Source organism: Notothenia coriiceps, unplaced genomic scaffold (genome assembly GCF_000735185.1).
Source record: "Notothenia coriiceps isolate Sejong01 unplaced genomic scaffold, NC01 NC01_scaffold00037246, whole genome shotgun sequence".
NCBI classification, from domain to species: Eukaryota; Metazoa; Chordata; class Actinopteri; order Perciformes; family Nototheniidae; genus Notothenia; species Notothenia coriiceps.
Window position 1 is genome coordinate 16,447,272 of NW_011369947.1, and position 24,985 is coordinate 16,472,256.

Sequence of the window (24,985 nt, forward strand, 5' to 3'; positions counted from 1 at the left end):
CCAGGTATTAAATGTAGTTTAGTCTTAAAGTGAAATAAAATATTAGTGTATAGTCTTAAAAATAAAAAAAATTTATTACGCCTGTGTTCGTCCAAGCCAGGCCTAACTAAACGTCAAAGCCAGGCCTGGCCTGGAACCCAGGCTCAAACTCTTCGGGACATACCATGATAATTCGGATAGTTAGTTTGACTGATCGAAAAAGCACGTGAAAGCACTGTAATTTATCCATAGACCACTTAAATCTAATAAGACTTCTGTATCTTTTATAGTGTGTTATGATAGTAGGTACAATACATTTCTGTATTATTACAACTTGTGTTCTGAAACACTTGCGATACAAAATCTTCTTCTCTGTTAGTGAACATAAGAGTGGAACAATTCAGCCATGGTAACTGGATGTTTTCACTGTCTGAACCTGAGTTTGAACCGTAACGGTTGGTAGAAGACAAAATATTGTGTGACACAAACCAGTGTGTACGTTGCAGGCGACTTAGGGACGCGACAAATTTCCAATTGTAGGGCCATACCTATACAAAACATGTCTGTGAAGTTTTTTGCTTAAAATACCAAACAGATCACCCATTGTAGCCATGCCTCATACTGCTCAAACACCTCTTTTGCAGCCCTGTTAGAGAAACGCGGATTTTGGGTCCTTAGCTTTAAAAAAAATAAAAACAGGAGGCGGAGCTAATGCCTGATCAGAATTCTACCGGAGATAAAGTTAAATTCTGCTGTAATAAAACGCCATCCTGTTCTAAACCACATCAAAGATTACATTTTCTGAAACAGTATGGAGCTCAAATGCTTTTTCTCTTGCGGGTTTATCACAAGGTGAGTTCCTTTTTTTATTTCCTGCTTTTTAAACACAAGTGCTCTCCAGTACAGGTTAGCTCTGAGTGTTAGCGAGGCTTGCTAATGCAAACAAAGACGAGATTACGTCCAAAACATGTCAGGCATTGTTTGTGTGGGTCCGCCGCCGATTTGACGTCAGATCGGCAGCAAATCTGTACCCGATCGTTGTACCCCTGTTTTTAAAAAGATTTGGGTACGGAGGAAAAGAGAGAGGGTTTTATTGTCTGACGCTGCGTGAGTTCAACATGAACATGAAACACCCTTTAATTTACTGCAACGACATGTTGGGAAACCCCCTCAAGGGGGCCCCATGCAAGCCGAAACTTCGTTGCACCGCTCCGGGGGGGGGGGACTTTACTGACATTGATCCGGACCATTGACCTTGTATAAAATTCACAAGTGGACCTTTAACAAAAAAGTTTGAGTACCCCTGCCATAGGGAATATTTCTACGTTTCTAACAAACCTTTAGGAGCCCTACCCACGCATGGCGAGAACATGAGATGACTGGGTAATTATAGGGCCCTAACTAACTGTTTTTTGAGACAGATGTTGTGTTCGTGAATCTTGAAGCAGGTCAGACACCCAAACTGACTGCAAAATGAGACAAGAGGCCTCTTAGCCACAGCCAAGGTTCCCTGCTCTGACAACAGAGCAGATGGCTGTTTGTGGAAAAACAAACCAGATTCAGATCAGAGTCAGAGGACGCTGCACATTCTCCACTCCGCTCATCCTCCTACGCAGATTGCCGTTTCATGTTGCCACTAGTTTAGATTTGAACAGAAAGGTAACTTACTTAGATGTTTTTTTAACATATTTTTCAATTAACTTGCACCACTCATTTTGTCTTAAAACGTGGTTGTACTGTACACACCACAACAAGCCTCTGTGTATGCGTGTCTGTTAGCATTATGTTGCAGTGACACTGTTGAACTGTGGTGGAGAACAGAACAATTAGGTGCATTCAGTTATTCCCATACACTACTCTGTGGTAGTGCATACAAGTGGATTTTTTACACATGTCTGATTGAGCTTTGTTGTAAAATTGTTTTATGGTATCATGTTTCCAAATGGAGCACAATAATGTAACACTAGTTCTTCATGGTGCTCTCTTGCAGCTTGTTTCGAAGCTGTTAGATTGGATACATCATAATGGAGTTAAGTCTTGACTTGCCTGAAAAAGAACTGTTAACTATAAATTGAGTTGGTTCAGGAAATGGAGGGAAATAAATACATTTGTGGCACACTTCTTAAATAACATGATTTTACATTTGTTGGCTATGGGTAAGATATTTGTTAAGTTATTTTTTACTATGTCGAGTTTTAAGTTATCTCATTTGTGAATCCAAACCTCTGCGCTGTGTAAAATGCTGAGAGATCCTAAGATGCAAATGATCACAATATTAATGCTACCGTATAAAACAATGACTTTACTTTCAGTAGCCTTCCAGCCTATCGTAGTATATTCTAAACAGATGGAGTACAGCCAAAAATAATCCATTCCCCTGATACTCTGAATACTCACACAGCAGACAGAGTAGGTTCAATGTAATATATAATCAAAAGAAGATCGAGTTGAAGCTAAGAAAAAAAGATTTGCATTGGCGATGCCTTCATAGGGAAACATACTTTTAATCACCTCTAAAGTTGCACCTTTAGTTGAACACTTGCTGAAATTATTATTTATTTCTGATCGATTTAACAGTTTATATTCACGTGGGAATGTTTTACTTATACATAAAATATAATACACCCTTATTTAATGTAATTATTTAACATAAGTTCTCCAGGATGCTGAGCTGATCCAATTAAACTCTCCTCGGGCTGAAGCACATTTTTGCATGCAGGCGTTCTTTAAATCACACCAGAGAACAGCGTTAAGAATACATATAATTATTTGCAGAACATTACATACATTACTTACCGACAGCTCATGAATATAAACATGGACAAACAAGCATATGCATGCAAACATAGTGGCTCTCCTCTCAAACATCAACACGGTATGGGGAAAGCAGCTGTTTTTCCTCAAGCAAACATTCCTATTCCTGCATCAATCTGAATGGAGTCTGGCTGGTAAACCATAAATATACTGTTGAATGTCAGTGAATTACTTCACATGTGGGATGGGATGAGTCTCTCGAAAAAAACTATTTTTTAAAATAAATATATATACAGTATATTGTATTTTTTCGGTACTGTATCTCCACTATTACGCTCTACCTAAGTTGGTTTAAACAATGACTGGCAATTGTGATTGATAAACCTTCCAACAGGCATCTGCACCTGCCAATTTTGGAGTAGCAACCATACACTGTAGATCAGCTCAAGTTTCGCTAAGAAAGAGTTGAATATGAATTGCTGGAGCAGTGAAACTAAGGAGGATCACAGTCACCACACACTGAAGTATGGTCCATAAAATGAATTAAATGAATGGAACGCCATCCGTGATTTATTGTTCTTACAATACATCCCACTCTGCCAGCAGCATTTCTATGCCCATGGCACACGGGAGCTGATATATGAAGGAGGTGCATTTATGGACCCTTATGGATTTGACTTCAGGCAGTGTGAACTAAAAGTGGATAAAAACATCCTGAGTCTCTGTTTCTAAAAAAGTTTATGTTGTAACCCCTAGCAACAGATACGAACCAGATCAGTCTATGGATAGGACTGGGGGAATAGCAGAATGGGAAATCTGATTCAGCGTGAAAGTTGATGAGTCACCGGCATTCGTGGTTAGGCTGGATACAATTAATACCTCTCATATTTTCATATATGAGATTGCACAATATCATCATATTATTGTGATGTTGAAGTCACGCTCGCGACTCCATCAGATTAAATCTATCATGCCCAACATGAATATTGTGTCGTGCAGCGCCTGTGGAATCCCTATTCCGCTGCAACATGTTCAAGAAATCACTTCTGTCACACACACGACATGTCAAATGTCTCTGGCAAATAACGTGAATATTCAGTCAGCCTTTACGAAATGAGTAAGGAAGAAATAGCAGAGACTTGTTAAAAAAATGAAAGATAGTTTTCTTACCTGAGACAGTCCTGACAATCTCAGAAGTGTTCCTCAGGCCCACAAAGGAGAACTGATAGAGCCTCCAGGAGCGAATGTCCCCAACCTCCACTGAGCTCCTCTTCCACTTGTACACAATCTCCTCCCTGGGGTAGCCATCTGAACAGATAAGAGCACAGTTACAGTGAGTTCTGTTAAAACAAGTAGAGGAGTGGAGCTTGGAGCCAAAAAAACACACCACCTTTTCAACATTTATCTCTTTAAGGAAATAGTTTAAGACTTGACCCCTTAAATAAGCACCGAGTGCTGGAAAGCCACATTTTAAGTGGGAGTAATCCATGCACAAAACGTCAGCTAGCTTGCAAATAAACTGTTCCAGGAAAGAAACATAACAAACTTCTTACAATAAATGTAGTCAATCAGTGGCTTGGGAAAAATCCAATATTGATCTACTTCTTTCCACAAGTTGGATTCCAGTAATCCTATCACCTCAAGAGGGAGTTCTCCAGTTGTTTGAATCACAATAACCCTCTTGCTAGTCTTACCCTGATTCACTTAGACAATGCAGATGCATTATCAACATTGAATTCTATTTGTGAGTATTGAATGCATTTATTGTATCCACATTTGTATTAAATAGGTACAGTTATGTTTAATTTGAAACAGGGCTATCTGATGTAATGTTGTCTTCAGTTTAGTGATGATATGTGTACAGCTGATTGAAAAGTAGCTTGAATAATACACATAAAACTTCTCTCAGTTTGAACTTTAAATGGCTTTATTACTAAAGTGCTCTCAGACATCCAGTAATGCTGGACATTAGAGGAGCAGCGATGGAAGGATCTGACCATTTGCCACATTACAGCCCGGCAGGCTGGCAGTATGCTCTCTGCTTGCAATGCATCCAGGACAAATGATTGATTCAGTGTACTGTTGGGAAGCCAGAACAACAATTCTCCTGCAGCTCAATGTCGTAAATTCTAATTTGAAAGTGTTCGTCTTGTTGAATCAGTTCCTGTGATTAACATACTACTGAGAATGCAATTTTGAAAGAACTAAAATGATATAGTGCATCGTGTGTGCCGATAAAACATTCTCAGAAACCACTGCGGAAGAGTTTGAGCTAGAAAAGCTACAATGTTTTGTAGCATTTTGGCACATGTTGAGAAAATATGCCCTCGTGATAAATTGCTGCAAACTGCTCCGCCTGCTGCCTCTGAGATTGAGCTCATGTAATGTACATCAAGCGATTTTCAAAGTTCTGAAAACATCCATGGCTTTCATCAAATTTAAATGAATGCTACTGTTCCATTTTTAGGCCTGCTACCCCCTCGCTTCCTCTTTCTTGTTGCTCTGGAGCTATTTAGGAAGCATTCTCTCCAGAGAGTACCCCATGGTGCATTTCTCTGTAGATCTGAGTGGCCTCGTTAGCATAACTTACCTACACCGTCTTCTAACATATAGGAACTGACTCATTTGAACTCTTGTCACTTTTTGAAATGTCACTTTGAACTGTATTGACAGGGTGCAGGAAATCAATCAGTACTTTTCTTCTGGTCAATTATCAATAAGACATCTAATATGAAATCCCTTTACCAGATGCCAGTACATACAATAGAAGGATGAAATAGTTTGACCAATGGACAAAAAGGATATTGTGTTGTGTTTGTTACTTTCCTCGCAGTTGTATATGTCGTGTAATTTGGCTTGGCTTCCTATTTTGTATGGACATGCTTTTATTTTGAAGGAGAGTTAGCGCTGTTGACAGGAAGTTGTTGTTGCTATGGAAACAACGTGACGGAGATTAACGGAGAAAAAGTAATATCTACATATAAAAACGGATAAAGTAAACGATAACGTTTATGGTTAAGTGTTAGCACCCCCCGAAGAGGCACAAGCTCTTACGTTGATATTGGAGTTTTCAATAAATAAACAAAAAAAACAAAAAAAACGAATATCCGAATAACGAAATTGAAAGCCGAATAGTACTCCAACGAACGAATATTCGGTTATTCGGGTACAGCCCTAATGCATACGTCTATTATATTCACACATGACTCGTATTTTTTTTATTTTTTTTATAGTGGTCTGGTGGAATTCAAGAGCTTGGATTTGTTGTTTTGGCTTGTTGCTTAATCATCCCGTAAATGATGTTTTGGTTAGGCTCATATGTTGCCTGTTCATTGCCACAGCGTGTGTGTGTTTGAGATGAAACAGAGGAAGAGGTAAAACAGTAGGGGAACAGCATATGGCCAAACTTACAGCTTGAGAACTCCAGGGGACACGAGTGCTCATCCATTGGGAAGTTGTTCAGTTTAAGCTGGCATTCTGCATCGATGGTCAACCTGCCGAGACACAATATTTGCATCCACTTAGTTACTATAGAATGGTGAATATACTGTACATTTTAAATAAAAACATTATATTACAAACTATAATTTACATGTGTTTGAAATTCAGGCACTAGCCTTATTATGATCAACAGAAGGAATTATTAATCAGAATTGTGCTAAACCAAATTGATGTTTTTCAGGGGAACACACGCTTCTCTTCTTTTTCACACTTGAGGGAGTTTGCAGGCAAAGTCATTAAACTTCCCCTTAATGAGAGAATGACCTTAAATGACTTTACCCATCCATTAATGTGCTATTGTCATGTATCATTGTCCTCCCAATCACAGCGGTCATCCTAATTAACCAGTGGTTACATTCTGAGTTCCTTAACTAATTAATGAAGTGAAGGGGTAGTGTGCTGCAAAGCAGAACATCCATCACGGCTTGATTGAGTCCAGAATAGTGCACTTTCTCTCTTATTATCACTGATGATACATTGTGCTGTCAGTCTAAACATCCGCTCTATTTATGATGCTATGCAAAACATGATAATAAGCACAATCAATATTTGCCTCCATTCTGTCCTCCTATCCTGTTTCACACCTTGTACGTAGTTCTTGTTAGTTCTTTCGGTTTACGATCACAAACAGTGTGTTGTCATATTAGTATTAAGCATGTACTAATTTCAATCTGGGTGGCTAAAAAGCAAACATTGTCTCGTACTTTCACTCCAGAAGAGCTCTAACTTCAGGGTTATGATATTTGTCAAATCTCCTTTTCTTCAGGCAAACAAGGTCATATAGCAATATCTTTAATAAGCAAAATATCTATATGACAACAAAAACCTCCCCAAACGTATCAGCAACTAAGGAAAATAAACAATAGCATAAATAGTGTTGCCTTTAAATCCATATGCTAGCCTAATGAGGAAAGTGTGCCTATAAACATCTGTTTAGGGCAATGCAGGTTTTTCTGTTGTCACTCGCAGCACCTCATTCAGTAGGATAGATTTCCTGCCCACAAATTAATATCACATTTCAAATATTACAATTTGAAATTGCCCTGGGCCTATTCAGGATAACCAATACAATGAATCATTTATAAAGTGAGGCCATAAATGCTGGGGTACTTTAGAATACCTTCCCAAGTACTCGTATAGCTTGTGATGAATACTAGGAACAGCAGGAATCACCTCAGTGGCAACACATTGATGATAATTAAAATCAACAATTAAATGCTGCACAGCTATGATCAGCTCTTAGTCCAGTTGGAATGCTCCGTTTATTGAGTTGTTGAATTGTTGAGTCGAGACTTGTTTCCATGTATTTTCACTTTAATCTATTATGTCTTATTTATTCAGCTGAGACAACTACAATTAAGTACCTTTGTAAATAGATTCTGAACTCCCCATCATCTTAGCTATCATTTCAATATTGAACTACACCCACCATTTAAAGCACCATGTACGAGTGCTACAGAATATAGAAATCACTTATTTGTATAAATATTTAATCTCAGGCATCCCTAACATTTTACCTGAGGGTGTAGAGTATCCGACCGTCATTCCAAATTCTAAGCATGCGATTGGGCGTGGTGATCCAGTGGGCATCAGCCTTCTTCGAGTTGCGGAAGAAAGTGTCAGGGATCCAGATCTTCCCCACCATGTTGCTGTTGAGACGCAGAACCTTCATCGTGCTGTTGAATTTCAACCTCCTGTCGTACCAGGTCTGAGCAAAAAAGATGTCGATGGTGTATTCCTGATGAAGGGGAGAACACAGTTTTACCAGGATGTTGTGTTTAACTTTTAGTTTAGAAGCTGAACAGATTTTATGTAACACACTAGATGAAGGTTTCAGTTTGTCAGGAAATCCTTGCAAACAGTATTGTTTGCAACCAGTGCTGTCAACAATATGTGGCTTTTTACTATGAGATGCAATGAGATCAAACCAAACTGTGGGCTGCAAAAACACGACTCTTTTTCTTTTGGCTGAGGGGATCTTTTATATGCCAGTGGAAACTTAATAGTGGAACACATTTGCATGCACTATTTTCTCAGACAAGATGGTTTCTATTCAGGCCAAGACGTTCTTTTGTCCCTACTAGAGACTTCTGTTGAAAAAGACCATCTTAACGCCCTCAACCTGAAAATTAAATGTTCATCCGGGCAATTAATAATTCCCCTTGTTTGGCTCAAGTATTACCTAACCTCATAACCTGCTGCCTTGGAAGCACTTTGTCCTGAGCTTGACAAAACAAGTTCCCTATTCAGCCCCTGAGAGCTGTGTTAGAACGCACATATGAGCGATGAAAAGAGGGAAGTGCCGTTGCATCAGTTGAAGAGCTAAGAGCAAATATGTGATGTGGTCTAATGTGAGAGGGAAAAGAGATGCTGTGAGAGGGGGTTATCAGTCTCTTATTTATTTTTTTATTTGGATGGTTGAGCCCTTAGGTTCAAAGAGAAGTACAGCAGTCGAGAAAAAAAGAAATCTGAGGATTTGTGTGCAAGAGGGCATAGAGGCATTAACTTTCTGACAAAGCTTAGCCCAACAATAAAGCCTAAATCCATGCCAAAGAGCACTAAACGAGATTTGAAAAACAACATTTTCACCAGGCAACATTCCCATCCTTTGAACATCCTTTTTTGTGTGGAGGAAAGGCAGACAGGTCAAATCCAATGATGAGAGAGAGATGCAATGCCTTAGGATCTTCATCTGGGCCCTGCTGAGTCGGATGAACATATTTTTTCCCCTTCAACAATATATTCTCTCGGATCTTTCGCAAAGCCACACTTCTTTCAGAAAGCTAAACGCATCCAAGAAAAGCTCAGAACTCTGAGCTCTAGTGGCTAAAAGCATACATTTATTATTCTTTCTCTTCTTCAAATCTCTCCCACTCTTTCTCTCTGTTCATCTGTCCAATCCCTTCCCCCCTATCTAACATGAGTTGCAATTTCGCTTTAGTTCAAATAACTCTGTATGATTAAAAAATAATGTTCATGCTTTGATGCTCTTTAGAAAATGTACCTGCCACACTATATTTGTCACGTCATAGTGTGAACACACCGGCCCGCGCTTATGACATACGAAAGTGAAGCAATCAGTCATTATTTCAGTTCAGCGTTCACACACACAAGCACACGACTCCCTAATGTGAGCAAAAACACATTTTCTAACTGATCCCATCAATGCTTCTCTTCCACCATCACAGTGACTGCAGTTATTGAGAGTGGGTGTTTTAGCTAAGACTAAGTGAAATGGAACGCCACCACCATGTAGAGCTGACTGCTCCGCAGAATTACAATTGAAGAGGGTTCTCAGCGGGGACGTGCCACAGAAAACAATGACACATAAAACAACCTCGAAGTGGGATTTGCAAGAGACTCTCATTTTGTAATCCTTTTTTCTCTCCACTCCCCTATCAGATGAACAATGATGTTAGTCTTCACTGCAGGATGACAGCTGTACATTCTATTATTATTCCTCAGTCTTCAAATATAGCAATAATTAGTTGTGCATTGTAACACACATAACACTGCACATCACACACATAATGTAGGGCCCTCCTACCTTTATGAACTTGATGGCTGCAATTCAGTATTTCAAACCCTTCCAACTGTGCAATTATTATTTGTATTAATAGAAATATTTTTTTGGAATCTGCTATTGTACAAACAAGCAATTCTCCCACTCATATTGGCTCAAACTGATCATCGGTTGAAAGAGTAATATAACAAAGAAACAGACTTGGCTAAGCAGAAATAACAAGCTTCTTACACCTAATGAGAAATGGTGTTAACACAATTTTACTAGGTTAATTTTAACGTTACTTCAACAGTTGTACAATATTGTTCATCATCAAGGTTAACCTATACACAACCTGATTTCCAACGTTACAAATAATAAATAACCAATGGTATGGTCATGTTAAGATTACTTAAATATTAGATTAAAAAAAGGTATCTGGACATAATAATTAAAGAACTGACTGTAATATAATAGTAATAGCATATAAACAGTATTTCTGTTGGTGAAAACATTGACTTTCCACCATTTCAATGTCTCACACCTATCATAACAACAGACAGATGTGATCAAAAGAATAATCACAAACTGCAAAAAAAAAATGTAAGACACAATGAGCTTTAACAGGTGACACGTCATATTGTCGCTGATGCAATCCTTGGCAACTAGAGAGTGCAAACATCTTGGGATTTGTCAATTCATGCAGCCATTTGCAAATATGCTGCTTTGAGATCTGGCCTGTGTGTTGAGCAACACAACTGCTCAACTGTTAATTAGGATGTTATAAGTGTCTGAAGCAACGCAGATGCAACCCAATGAGCCTCATTTATCCATGTGGTGCAAAGGCCAGTGCAGTGGATAAGTAGCAGATTGACACCTGCATTGTGTTGCAACATTACAAGGGCAGTGGGGCAGCATAGTGTTTAGATGGACCCACCAATCCAGCGTGACAGAAATCATCTGCCCTGCTGAAGTGTGCTTGAGCAAGACACTGAAACTCTGCCAGAGAAGAGAGCTACTCTCCGGATCATTATACGCTCAGCTATCTGAGGAAAGAGTTAGGCTGAACTCACATTTTTATTATACAGATAAACTCCTTTAGTTGTACATGCCATGTCAGGCTGATTATTGATAACAACATGACACATTAACTCCATATTTCAGTATTACTCACCATATTGATGGCATTTACCGGCCCGATGCTGTTGACAAACATGTCTGTGTGGATCACTGTTGGTTTGACTGCAAAAAAAGCACAGGAAATACATTTTAGAGATGATTTATCATACACTTGCACAACAAGTTTCAGAAGTTTTGTCTTTCATCATTATCAGTGAACAAAGGAGTGAAATGATAATGCTTTGAATACGGAGCTGCTGTAAAAACATCACTGCTCAGCTCGCTTTCAGTTTAATGCCATGTTAAAATCTAATGTACAGTTATATGATTACATTTTCTAAAAGAAGGTTTGAATTATTGCAAGCTGTCTGCAGTAAGGTCAGTAAAATGCAATGTTTTATCATGGAGTTCATTTGTTTATCCGGCATCAATTTCACAATATGAAACATCTTCTAATTTTGCAACAGGCAAAAGCAACCAATTGATTTTATATAACATATCAAGCCAATATTTTAATGCCAAATGTAAAATGAAAACAAAACAGGTTTTTTTTTTGTTGGTTTAAGAAATAATAACCGTCTCTTGTGATTGGCGGTCAAACTTTTCAATCCGTTGTTGCTGCCTGTGGCTACAGTATAACAAAGGTTGGAGAATTCATATTTTTATAATATCTGGCCCTATTCATGTAAGGTCCACTGTACAAGTTAATGACATTAGGTTCACCCGGACATAAACTTAAATTGTCCAACTTTAAATTGACCACCCTATTACATTATCATCATTCTACAACGTCTAGGATACATCAGATAGTGCTGAGGAAATAGAAACCCTTGTGAATGATGATAATGTAATAGGGTGGTCAATTTAAAGTTGGACAATTTAAGNCGGAAGGTAGACAGCGAGAAACATGAGCTTTTAATTACATTTTCTGTCTTACTGGACCTCTTTGAGATGCAATTGACATACCCCTGCATTGATAGCAACAACAACAACGTAAATAATATATAAATAATAATGACATACAGCAACTCATCATAATTGGGGGAGGGGGCGCGCTGTTCTTATGTTCCTCGGAGGGGAGATCACCCTACCGACCACTTTGAAAACCCTCTCGTCTAGATGCAATTTATTGTGCCTGGGTGATCACGCAGACGGTGGAAGTAGTGCGGATTACAACATTAGCTTGGTTACTTGGTATTTAAGTACACGGTTTTTGTGTATCGCAGTCTGTTGACTGGCGCGGACAGCTTAGTTGTTCTGAGCGACTTGTTTACTGGTGTATGCTTCCTGTACCATTGTTGAGGACAGCGAAGAGGCGTGCGCTGAGCGTTGGCTACTTCTGTGAACGGTGTGAACGCGACAAAGTCGGCGGTGTCGAGCTTTCTACTTCTTAGCACTTTTGAACACAAGAGAGGCGCTGTACGCGTTCCTGTACTTTCTACTTCTTACATGTTGAACACAAATACCTGTACTTTCTACTTCTTACATTTTGAACACAAATACCTGTACTTTCCACTTCTTACATGTTGAACACAAATACCTGTACTTTCTACTTCTTACATTTTCCAAACAGGCTGGTTCCTTTAGTTTGAATGTGTGTTTGGTGGCGTGATCATTATTATTTAGAGTCATTGCGTGCCTATTGATTTGAACACGATCCGTGTATCCATCATTTCCTGGTCTTCTCTAAAGAAGAGGGACCAATGACAACGTCATGTTGCTGTTGTTCAGCATGGAAACATTCATTAGCTAACAATGACATTATTGTTCTATTAATATAAAGGGAGGTCAGGTACTCTTTAAAACAGCTGCTAGTTATGGGTACTTTTTATTTTAAGTACATTTCAAAGCCCATACTTCTTTACTTTTACTTGAGTAAAGAAGTTTAGTCACTACTTCTACTTTTACCAGAGTATTTTTAAACATGATTATCTGTACTTCTACTTGAGTAAAGGATGTGTATACTTTTGCCATCTCTGGTAATACATATTTAAGACATGTACCAATCTCTGCTCCTTGTCCCCCTTCCTTTCTTCAGGCAAGATGATCATGCACGACCCCTTCGCCATGCGCCCCTTCTTCGGCTACAACTTCGGCCAGTACCTCTCTCACTGGCTGAGCATGGCCGACCGCCCCGGTGCCAAGCTCCCCAAGATCTTTCACGTGAATTGGTTCCGTAAGAGTCCCACCGCTGGATTTCTCTGGCCCGGTTTCGGAGACAACATCCGCGTTCTGGACTGGATTTTCAGGCGTTTGAATGGAGAGGCCGGCGCCATGCCCTCCGTGGTGGGCTACCTGCCATGCTGCGACTCCCTGAACCTCCAGGGCCTGGAGGAGGAAGTGGACCTCAGCCAGCTGTTCTCCCTGGATCAGGAGTTCTGGCAGAGGGAGGTGGCCGATGTTAGGAAGTTCTTCACCACGCAGGTGAACAACGACCTGCCCAACGAGGTGGCCCGGCAGCTGGAGCTCCTGCAGCAGAGAGTGAAGCAGATGTGATGATGAGGGGGAGCGAACAGCACTTCAGCAAATCTGAAGTAGCACAACAAATTCGAAATTCTATAACGGATATTACCCATTCCAGAGCAGACTTTTAGTCATTCTAGAAAGAGATATCAAACATTCTTGAACAGACTTTGAGTTATTCTAGAACAAAATATAAGAAATTTGAATAAAGACTTCTAGTGAATCTATAAGACTTACCAGATATTCTAAAGCAATCATTTATTGATTCAATAACTACATATAAGAAATTGTAATAGATTTCTAGTGACTCTAGAACAACGTTTTGAGTTCCAGGAAGACACATAATAATATAGTATCCTTATCATTGAAGTCGGTGGAGTCTTACAACTACATGAAAGGGGAGCAATTGTCCTCAGATCATTTATTTCAATGTTAAAGTGTTTTGACTGTTTTCAATGTTTTCGTTTGCTATAATACTCCAACATTTCCCAAAGGACAATTATTTTAAATACTTTTAAATGTGTTCTGGGGATGATAAGATAAATGATATGAACTTGCAGAAATTGTAGTGTAGAAAGAAATTGTAGTCAGAAACATTCCTCACTATGCTAACAGTATGAGAGAATGTGCCAAGTGAAATGTTTCCTTTCCATTATTCCCTTGCTGTGGTAACAGCTCGTTGTTTTAAACTGTTGTTCTAATGTATTGCCCTACTGTACTTCTGAATTCTACTATTTAATAGTAACTTATTATGACCGCACATCACACTGTCATTGCCATGTGGACTTGTAGAGCACAGAAAGAGTAAATAAGTCCAGTGTTGTTTAACCCTCTAACATAGGGTACATGTCGTTTTCTGTTCCTGTTTGTATTCTTAATTTATTTTTATACACTGTTGGTTTCTCTTGGTTCTGTCTTGGGGCCATCTTGAGACCCCAGAGAAGGGAGAAGACAATAAAAGTGTTGTCAATTATTAAGTCATGTTGCTGTTGTCATTGTTATTTCTGATATATGATGTGTCCCATAGACATTCAGTCTGGTTTGTAGCCTTTTTTGCTGATTCTCCTGTTGCCTTCCTGAGCCTTTACCATGCACACCTGCTCTACATCAGCCTCGTTAGTCTTTTCCTGCTTCCAGGGTTCTTCCCAATCCTCTTCTCACCAGGGGCCTCATTTATAAAAGGGATATACGCTCCAAAAATGGCGTACGCCAGTTTCTACGCAATGTTTCCGATTTATAAAATACTAACTTGACGGGAAAACGTGCGGTCCTCCACGCAAACTCTAACTCATGCGTACGCACTAAGCACAAAAACGGGAGAGACGAGAAAAACTGCGACACCGTTGGCAGAAGGAAGAATGGAGAGAAATATGTGGAAATAATACCATAAATAAAATGTTACCTCTCATTTATCATATATGAAGAATTTATTTTTCAAACATTGATCAAAGCCAATCTTAAAATGATTAAACAAACGCCTCTTTGCGACTCCTCAGTGCACACAAAAACATAACTTGGAGAAATAAATAAATACGGATATGTTATTTAAAACCACCTTGAATATGTTGTGTTAATGTTATGAAATGTTTTCTCATAAATGATGCGTAAGCAGGAGGACATAATTACGTCTAAACTGACACCGTTTTGCATTTCTATAGGTTGTAGATACGAGCATGGTTTTATATTCTATCATGTTTAATCATGTTTTATGTCGTTTGCTAAGACTTGATAAGTCGCTCGTAAAACACAGGAGGTATGGAAACTAAGAACACCATATGTGGTAAATTGTACAGCTAATATAACACAACACATTAGTTGTATTTCCTTTAACTGGTGGATATAGAGTTGCTGCAGTGGAGNGTCCGTGCATGAAAATATACCACACACCCAATTACAATTGCATGTTCAATTCACTACCCTGGAAGTTAATACAGTTGTTAAAGTTGGAACAGCCTGTGGACAGCCGTTCTTCCTTGCATGTCAGTCGCCTACACCTTCTTACAGAGGACAGGCACATCTAGCTGCAGCACGACCCGTATATTTCCGCACGCCGTGTTCTCAAGACATTTTTTTTTTAACATTTTCAACATGGTGGATAAATCCTTATATGCTCCCGGCAACACACTGAACGTCAACTTTACCTCCTTATTACACTCACCCCTACTTTAGTGGGAACAATGAGTCTGCGTCTTTGATGCACACAGGAATAAACGCAGATCATCCTCTGGCTGCAGCCTTTACCGGTACTTGCTTTTGATCAAAGTCAATGCGGAAAACCTGCACTCACACAGGTAGGTGGAGGTGAAGGGAATGAGCACTCACACAGGTAGGTGGAGGTGAAGGGAATGAGCACTCACACAGGTAGGTGGAGGTGAAGGGAATGAGCACTCACACAGGTAGGTGGAGGTGAAGGGAATGAGCACTCACACAGGTAGGTGGAGGTGAAGGGAATGAGCACTCACACAGGTAGGTGGAGGTGAAGGGAATGAGCACTCACACAGGTAGGTGGAGGTGAAGGGAATGAGCACTCACACAGGTAGGTGGAGGGGAAGGGAATGAGCACTTTTACAGCCTTTTTGGCGAGGTGGGGGAACTCGGTCTCCACAGACAGCCACAAGCGGGCAAGTGTCACTTTACTCGTCTTTTTCTCGTTCTTTTGTGTCTCACGCTGCGCCTCCCCTGAAGCTCTCTGGCGCCCTCCAGGGGAGGCGCGCCTCACACTTTGAAAACCGTTGATATAAAGTATGCAGTTTCTATGCACGTTGCTCAAACATGGATTGAATCAACTTCTCGGCCTTTGAAGGCTGAATGGAGGTGAGATAAATAAAAAAAGCTCTCTTGTCATGAGAATGATTAGATACTGACCTTTGTATTCGGCTGCAGCGGTGGCCTCTGACCTCATGGCTGCTCCAACAAACACACCGTGCTGCCAGCTGAAAGCCTCGTATACCAGAGGGACACCTGAGCGGAAGAATAGTCATTTATTAGATTCATATTTTGTCATCATTTTCTCACATCTCCTTATATCTTCTTTCAGTCCTTTCCTTTTGTTAATTCATTGATCCCACTGCATACTGTTTATATCTTTGCTCACCTTCTGGCCTTCGTCCTCCGAAAATGATGGCCTCAATGGGGACTCCCTCCGGGGATTCCCACATTGGGTCGATAATGGGACACTGCCCGGCCGGAGTGCAGAAACGAGAGTTGGGATGAGCGCAAGGTTCGCCTGGAAAGAGAAAGAGAGACATGAGGGTAAACTTTATTTCCCAACATTCTTATCTCCTTACCCCTAATGTGTGTGATGTTCTCTAGCTTGTCTTGTTGCTCTTTGAAACACCAGTTTGATAACTACTCCTGTATCTCTTCAGTGATTTCTTTGAAAAACACAAAAGCTATCTCAGACCTTTGGTCCACAGGATGGCACTTCTACAGATTGGATCTTCTAAACAATTGGCCCTTCCAATTAACTTCCTGGTATTTCCAGCCTATTTTGACTTTCCTTATCCCACCTACAGTCTTTGCAATGCCCTCTGTTTTCTGCAAGCACAGAAGAAATAATAATGAAGTTAAAAACTCTTACCGTCCTCTGAGCTCCAGGGCTTGTTCTTCCAGGAAATGATGGTGACTCCTTCAGGAAGTGCCTGGTCCATTCCCTCCCAGTACACGCCGCCATCACTGGTTTCCGCAACATTGGTGAACACTGTGTTCTTAATGATGGTCTCCATGGCATTGGGGTTGGTTTTGACTGAGGTGCCGGGGGCAACTCCGAAAAAGCCATTCTCAGGGTTGATGGCACGTAGGTTTCCTAGAGACAGGGAACAATGGAAATAATGAGTGTTAGAATTGATAGTTTGTAATATTATTATATTTGCCAAGGAGGTTATCTTTCTGGTTCAATTAGTGGGTTTGTTTGTATCTCAGGCAGGATTAGGAGAAAACTACGTGCCCAACATTGGTCCCAACGAATGGTACAACATTGTCCAACAAAGAACCCATTACATTGCGAAGTGGATCCAAATGACAGGATGTCTATATACATCATGGATTCACTTATATAATCGGCCTTAAAGGAGGGCCGCGCTCCATGAGTACCCTTTCAGTTTTAATTGTAATCCTATCATCCCAAATGGGATTAAATGAGCTTCTCAAAGTCTTGAGTCCCTCACCTTGGTCGTCAAACTTCATCCAGGCGATGTCGTCTCCCACACACTCCACCTTCCAGCCGGGCAGCGTGGGGCAGAGCATGGCCAGGTTGGTCTTCCCACAGGCGCTGGGGAAGGCTGCTGCCATGTACTTTTTCTGCCCTGCAGGGTTGGTGACACCCAGGATCTGAAGAGGAGAAACATTCCGTTTAACAAGTTGTTGTGGGAAGTACTTATAATTATATATTGTGAGTTTTTTCAGATCTTACCAGCATGTGCTCGGCCAGCCAGCCTTCTTCCTTGGCGATGCATGATGCGATGCGCAGAGCGAAGCATTTCTTCCCCAGAAGGGAGTTTCCTCCGTATCCGCTGCCGAACGAGACGATCTGCCTGCGGTCCGGGACGTGAGCGATCAGCGTCTGCTCCGGGTTACAGGGCCAGCTGTTCACCAAGGGCTCTGCAAGACAAAGGGTTTACTTTAATCAGTCGATAGCATCAGTGGAGGTGGAATGTTTTACTTAATTTAGTGTCCTGGTAGAACTTCAACGATAAGACAAATTTGTCTATTCAATCGATTCATCGTTAATGTCAATTTTCATGCAAAAATGGCAAAATATGTTGTAACGTCATGCTTTTACCGTTAGTAAATATATTATAAGTAGTACTAGTGCTACTAGTATATATAATTTATCAAAATGACACAAAAGTTACTAGTTATTTTTCCGAGCCTTAGTACTTAGTACATGTAGTTAGCTGGATGTTGTTTTGATGTTGTTTTGATGTTGTGGACGTACTCTTCAGCGGCAGAGGACAGCCGACGGAGTGCAGACAGCGGACGAACTCTCCTGTCCCCAGAGCGGACAGCACAGACTTCCCCATGCGGGTCATCACTCTCATACTGGCGACCACGTAGGGGGAGTCGGTCAGCTCCACCCCGATCTTAGAGAGGGGGGACCCCACTGGGCCCATGCTGAACGGGATCACATACATGGTACGACCTGAGGAGAGAGAACATTTAAATGATACCTTAGTTTCAATGAGACTGTGTGCTTCACGACAGATGAAATGTAAAATATTGACTTTCAGGAACCAAATGAACACATTTTGCAGTGAAATACCCTTATACAACCATCCATTTCCAAATCTACACACCGATTCAATTATTAAAGAAACATGGTTCTGCTTTGTTCTACCTTGGGAAGGGGAATCTTAACCACTTTAGACTTTTTGGAGAGATTTGTGCCTCTATTCACTTGTTCATCCTGATGTGTAATTGTGTTCTCCGTTTTACCTTTCATGCAGCCGGGGAACCTTTGGTCCACGGCCTTGTCGAACTCTTCAGGGGACATCCAGCGTCCCAGCTGGCTGACCCCTCCGTCCAGAGGGGTGGGCACTGTGTCCCTCTGCTCCCGGGTCACAATCACCGTCTTACTCTCCACACGAGCCACGTCCCTTGGGTCGGTCCTGGCCAAAAAGCTGCAGGAAGAGGAAGAGGAAGAGAAGGGTGAGACTTTTTGTCTTTTAAATTTCTTTCATACGTTCGCAAGATTGGTACATTGCATTTTGTCCCTGTGTTTGCAACAAGAAGTTGTAGCTCAGGAGGTGGAGTTGTCATCCACCAGTGGCTCGGAGGTTGGAGCCCCAGCCCCAACAGTCAACATGTGGAAGTGTCTTGGCTGAATGTGTGTGAATGCTAACTTGAAACTTCAAAAGCACTTTGTGTAGTCGCAAAGACTTGAAAAGCTTTACGTCTATTTACCTTTTACTTTTTATGCTGCTACTTATTTATTTTAACAATAAAAAAAAAAAATGCTGTAGTAATTTGATGTTAATTACCGTGTGATTGCCTCTTTATTCAATATTTTTGTTTGCCTTTCATCTGCCTAAACCATGAGTTTTTTTTATTCCTTCCTCAAAAGGATTACTATTTCAGATTTATCAGATTTGAGATTTTTGGTTTTTTGCAGTAGGATGAAGCAGAATTGCTAGTTAACCTGCCTCCTGTTCACGTGAATGTTTGTGTGACAGCGGCTGCTCGTCCTAAAGGAGCTGGACTTTCTGGTTCTTCAGAATGCCGACCTTTCACACGTGTGTTGTTTATTTCAACAGCTGATGACGACTTACTCTTGCACACTGTCTCTAGGAACAACAAGACCGTGCTCTCTGCCAACTGCTTTGGGTTTCCTCTGTCTTTGTTACAAAAGCCACCACAGCCACATACTAGCTGTTGTTCTTATTTTTCTGTAGATATTTGTTTGAAATATTATTTATAATTTTTAAATGAGTATTCATGGTTGATCTGGATAAAAAAAACTAAAATATGAGTTGCATTGTTGTAGTGGCAGCTTCGTGTAACTTATTTATCATGTGTAAGTATTATTTCTGTTGTAAATACAGTTTTTTTGTGAAATAATTTTGAAAATAAATCCCACAGAAAACTGACATTTTAGGCAACTGAAAGGGTTCAAGTCTGCTGATGTTTAGAGTATTTGCTTTGTGGCCCCTGTCTCCAGAATTCTCTGAATTGAATCGCACCCACCAGTTCTCATATTTGCGGAGCTTCTTGATCAGGCCCTGCTCCTCCAGCTGTGTCAGGACGGCCTGGTTCTCCTCCTCGGAGCCGTCACAGATGTGTAGGGCGTCGGGCTGGCACAGCGTCACGTTCAGATCCACAAACTCCTTCAGGGCCGGGCTGAGGGCGCTCAGGTCGCCCTGCAGGACCCTCGGGCTGCTCTGGTTCTGAGAGGGGAGCTGAGGAGGCATACTGCTGGGGGCTGGAAGGCTGGAGGGTAAAGACAAGAGACAGGAGGAAGAGTGGAGTCTGGGGAGAAGGTTCAGGGGGGAGAGTAAGAGTAGACATAGAAAGGGTCAGAGAAAAGTTAGCAAGATGGGGCAAGGAGAAGAAAAGAGAGGAGAGGTGATGGAGGATAGAATAATAAATATGGATATAGAAAAATAAAAGGAACAGGGAGAAGATTTAAAAGAGAGAAAGAGGAATAAAGTTTAGCACATGAATGCATTATACACTTTGTATACATAGTGCACTTTACTACAGTCCTGTTAACAATAATGTGATATATTATGTTTGTATAATAATCATTGTTGGAATAAAATAAATACAAAAATAAATAAATTATACATTTTATCCATAGAGCAAATTTCAATGTACTCAATATTTGTATTTACAGGTCAACAATATCATTAAAAAGCAAATACAAATAAAAAGAAGCCTGAGATATGAGCGTAACATTGGAAAAGACTGCTTCACTAAAAGTTGAATTAAATGTTAAATAAATAAAAAACTGCTGCAGCCTTACTGTCCAACAGAATCCCCCCCTCCTCATCAGATACCCTCCTCACATTACACAGTGGAAACAGAAGTGTCAGGTTACCTTCAGGAGTGTGTGCAGCAGAGACTCTTCAGCGGAGCCTCATCAGATGAAGTTTTTTCGAAGAGCTGAGGACTGTTTCTCCTGAGTGAGTTGTTTCTGCTGACAGAGTTTCTCTCTTTATACCCGGGATGTCCCACAAGAGGGGGGGGGAGGAAGCTTGTCCTCTGAGCTACTTGCATGAACCTGTTGTTCCATGCTGATCTAAAAAACACAGTGTCACAATTAATCATTTATCAGCGTGACGTAACGTCTTCATCACAGAACCGGTTCCCTCTGCCCGGCTGCAGAGAAACCAGTCAGTCAGCCCATCAGAATACTTTACTGTCCCTGGGGAAATTGAGTTTTAGGAGAGTTGCTCTTTAGAAACAAAAACAAAAATTAGGATGATACAAATATTTATATAAGAAGTTAAAGTAAGATGTGCAATTAAAACATAATATAAAAATAAAATTGATTAGAGATCATTATATTGACATAAAAATGTCATGACATTTTCAATCAAATATTATTATAAACATAAGTAAAATATTTATTAAATAAAATAGAGGACACCTTAATTTAAATAAAAAATATTAATTTGCAGAACTGTATCCCTGTTCTGGAACTGTATTACTATTTTCTTACTTATAATATCCCTAATAAGCAGCGTAGCATCAAGACACATTTTTATATCAGAGTATTTCTATGTTGTGGTATTTGTACTTTGCTTTAGATCTGAGTACTTGTTCAAGACAGACAGATTTTACCTCAGCACTAATGCCACTACGTTCCTCCATAAAACACTTTTAGTCATGAAAGGAAAAGCCAGTGCAACGTGTGTGTGCGTGCGTGTGTGCGTGCGTGTGTGCGTGCGTGTGTGTGTGTTTCTCACCAAAATCCCCATGCTTCCTTTTTGATGTGAAAGCAACCCGATTGAAGTTAAAACGCCCAGTAAAAACTTGAATTTATACCAGCCTGCCCTCCTACAAAAGACGATAGATAGATAGATATAGGTCGATTGTTCAGAAGCTTAATACGACCCAGAGTCACGTTTTAAAGTGTAGCACCTCTAGTGGTCGTGTAAGAAACAACATGCTCCCATTCATTGCAAACGCTCCGGAGGGTCGTTTATTCACAAATAACCCTCTCTGGAAAATCCTAAATTGGCCATTAAAATGTTTTTTATGAGATTTCTAGCGAGAGGTGTATATTGTACTTTTATAATCTACGTCCAGTGGATGTGTAGGATCTATAGTTTGATAGATATTACGAAGATGATTTGAGGTCTCGCCAGGAGAACGTGTATATACTACGTCTTTCTCCTATTCATTTATATTGACGGCAGCTTCCATGTAAAGTTAGCGTGGGTGAAAACAGTTTTTCTGGTCTCGAAGTTTTCATAATAAAACCGGAAGTATTCCCCTCACTGTCAAATGATTACACAGTGATATCTGCCATACTCATCCACTAAAAAACATCAGATTATCCTTGTTAATTACACAATATTCCATCTATCCATCCATCTTCTCCCGCTTATCCGTGGTCGGGTCGCGGAGGTAGCAGTTCCAGCAGAGAGCCCCAAACTTTCTTTTCCCTGGCCACATCAACCAGCTCTGACTGGGGGATCCCAAGGCGCTCGCTTCGAACTTGGGAGGGGTTCTGGAGGGAGGCACTCAGGACTAAGGAGTGACAAGGTCAAGGCAGAGGTTTTGGGTGGAGAAGTGAGACGAATAGGAATTTGGGCGGGGAGGGGGGAGACTTGGGTTGTAGGAGGACTGACGAAAAGACAAAAACAAACAAAACAAAACAAACACAAAAACCAAGAACAAAAACAAACAGCTGGACTGAGTATTTACATTTCGCAGAAAGCCCAGATCTTTTCGCGATATATTTAGGGTAAATATAATAATTAAGTATCTCGGGACTACTTTCTGAGACCTGTTTGAACTTCTTGACGGCGGCCTTTTTTTTTTTTTCTTTTTTTCTTTGACTTATGCACTTTGGTTTTCCTAGGTATATATATGTTTCCGTTTTGTTTGTATAGAATAGAATTCTACTAGCTACCGATGACGGAATAAAACGTTTTTAAACGTGTTGAGCGTTGACGTAAAAGTCCGAATAGTTACTTTGTTGTCCTTCCCAAATGTCTGTATTCTGGTCGGAACAATTATTTCGATGTTAAGGACTTTTTGTTTCCACAGTTCTATTATAATTAAGTGGGTAAATAATTTAATATACTGGTAAACTATTGTGGTGACACAAAACATAGTGGGATTTGGTGTGTGTGTGGTGTGGTGTGTCCACTATGTGTCAAAATTATGACCGTTGAAGATTAACACCCTTTATGCTTTTGCAGAAAATTTTGATGTTAAGGTCATCTCTGCACGGTATCTCCCCAAGGGTCTTCTTGTTTTTTGTTCAGGTCAAAACCCTATTTAGACGGCACCAAGGTAAGGTAAAGTTTGTATTGGAACATCGTGACGTTGAGGTTGTAGGTTAGTGTCTCGAACTCCCATTATGTGTCCCAAACATTTCTTGTTTGTTTGTCATCAGGGTTTGCTATCGTTTTAAGACCTCTTTTTCACAGGAAGCCTTTGAGACATCACCCATGTTATTTGTTGTCTTTTTTGATAAACAAAGAGACAAGAGGGACAATTTTTGGGTTTTCGTAACATGTTGTTAAATTTATGGTTGTTTTTCACCATCTAAGGCGGGTCTTTTACGGACTCCGAGACCCACAACTACCTGACTCAGTTCCAACTTTGCAGAGTAGTTGCTTACCGCACCTTCAGCCTTTGTCATTGGCTTCCTCACCGTCTGGGCCCCACCCACCAGGGAGGAAAAATTTCCCCCTATTGTCTCCCACACACGGTTAATGTCTCCTTGTAGTGTGATGAATGTCTGTGGGCCCTTTTCAAATGAGATTCCATGGAGCCTTCCCTCCAGGTCTTCGGCTAACAGCTGGAGTCTAACTCCTTGTATACGCTAAGGCAGGACCAGCATTTTTTTTTTCCTGCTGCCTAGTGTAAAATGAGAGCCGGTTGCCTTAGGACCTCCCGGACTCTCATGCGAATAGGTCAGATGTACACAAAACATCTGAACTTTTCCGGCATACTGCCATGGTTGTGTGTAGGTGACACCCTCCACTGTTCGCCCTCCATACCCCACTCCCCCAGAGATGAGTCCCGGTAGGGTTAGAGACATGATTTGTTGTTTTCACAGGCCCAGGGCCGTCATTCTCCTGGGTAAAGTCCACTCCCACCAGAGGGCGGGTCCCGATTGCGAAACCCAGGGTTTATTTTTGGACAAACATTATTTTGTACCTAATTTCCTAAAGTTCTCCGCTCAGCACCCTCCCCCAGACGTTAAGCCACCTGATCTCTCCTAACGTGGGTGACCGAAAAACCGTCTACTATCCAAAAGACTACCGAAATAGTCAGACCGCTGGAAGTCTTTTCGTGGAGGACCTAAGCCGAACGCGTTGGCGGTTCACACTCGCCCGGACCCTACTCCTAGTCGTGGAGGTTTAGACTCCGGTACCTAAGAGTCGTCCTTTTGTGTGTTTGTTCAGTTTGAGGTTCATCCCTTTACTCAGGATATGGTGGTTCCACTTCCTCAAGTTTTGTGTGTATTTTGTGTTGTTATTCCCTTTCGTTACCTCGCATTATACGCCTCTACGCCTCCCCCCGTGCCCTCCGGCCATGATTTTCGTCAGGCGAAATGCGGCGGTGGCAACCACTCGCTTTTCTCTCCGGACTCGGTCTTCCGTTTCGGAGAGGGACAGATGGGGCGCGTTAAAAAAGCAAGCGATGGAGGTGGATGACCAGGTACTTCCTACCTCAGTACTGCGCTTTCTGCTCTAGCGCCCCATGTTCGCGGCTCTACCAAAAGAGGGCGCGTCCCAACCCGACCGGCAGAGGGGAATCCCTATTCCCCTCTTCAAGCCAGGTAGCCGCCCTCCTCTGAGACTCAACTTCGGCGAGTAGGAACGCACAGTTTTATCCTCGGGTCAACTCCACCAAGCGCGTCGGGGATCAATCCTACGTGGACCCGGCGGAGGGGATCCCTCCACAAAAGGGTCCGTGCAGGGTTCGACCCTTCTCGTTGTTCCTCATCTGGGATCCTGCGTCCACCTTCCTAATATGAGACGAAGC

At 41.1% G+C, this 24,985-nt stretch overlaps 2 protein-coding genes across 4 annotated transcripts in view; both read right to left on the minus strand.

The window, feature by feature from the left end:
• Positions 1-24,985, minus strand: part of gabrg2 (gamma-aminobutyric acid type A receptor subunit gamma2) — a 220,071-nt gene that overhangs the window by 29,287 nt on the left and 165,799 nt on the right. For all 3 annotated transcript variants that reach the window (XM_010794983.1, XM_010794982.1, XM_010794981.1), the window contains exons 3-6: positions 10,911-10,978; positions 7,752-7,972; positions 6,145-6,227; positions 3,904-4,041 (exon numbers count right to left, since the gene is read on the minus strand). In XM_010794983.1, the coding sequence (XP_010793285.1) occupies positions 3,904-4,041; positions 6,145-6,227; positions 7,752-7,972; positions 10,911-10,978 (510 nt within the window). The remainder of the gene's footprint in view (positions 1-3,903; positions 4,042-6,144; positions 6,228-7,751; positions 7,973-10,910; positions 10,979-24,985) is intronic.
• On the minus strand, positions 14,350-20,939 carry pck1 (phosphoenolpyruvate carboxykinase 1 (soluble)). Its single transcript, XM_010795422.1, has 11 exons — positions 20,853-20,939; positions 20,000-20,281; positions 18,752-18,936; positions 18,255-18,458; positions 17,730-17,917; positions 17,485-17,647; positions 16,899-17,123; positions 16,413-16,544; positions 16,180-16,279; positions 15,536-15,540; positions 14,350-14,471 (listed from the first exon to the last, which is right to left on the minus strand). Exons 2-11 carry the CDS (start codon positions 20,221-20,223, stop codon positions 14,350-14,352), a joined length of 1,548 nt encoding a protein of 515 aa, XP_010793724.1. The 5' UTR covers positions 20,224-20,281; positions 20,853-20,939.

Excerpts from the sequence above, each read along its gene's own strand:
- pck1 (XM_010795422.1), bottom strand. The coding sequence starts at position 20,223 with ATGCCTCCTCAGCTCCCCTCTCAGAACCAGAGCAGCCCGAGGGTCCTG. Across the intron at positions 18,937-19,999 it reads CTCCGCAAATATGAGAACTG|CTTTTTGGCCAGGACCGACC; the intron begins GTGGGTGCGATT and ends CTCTTCCTGCAG. Across the intron at positions 17,918-18,254 it reads CTGTCCTCTGCCGCTGAAGA|AGCCCTTGGTGAACAGCTGG; the intron begins GTACGTCCACAA and ends TTTGTCTTGCAG.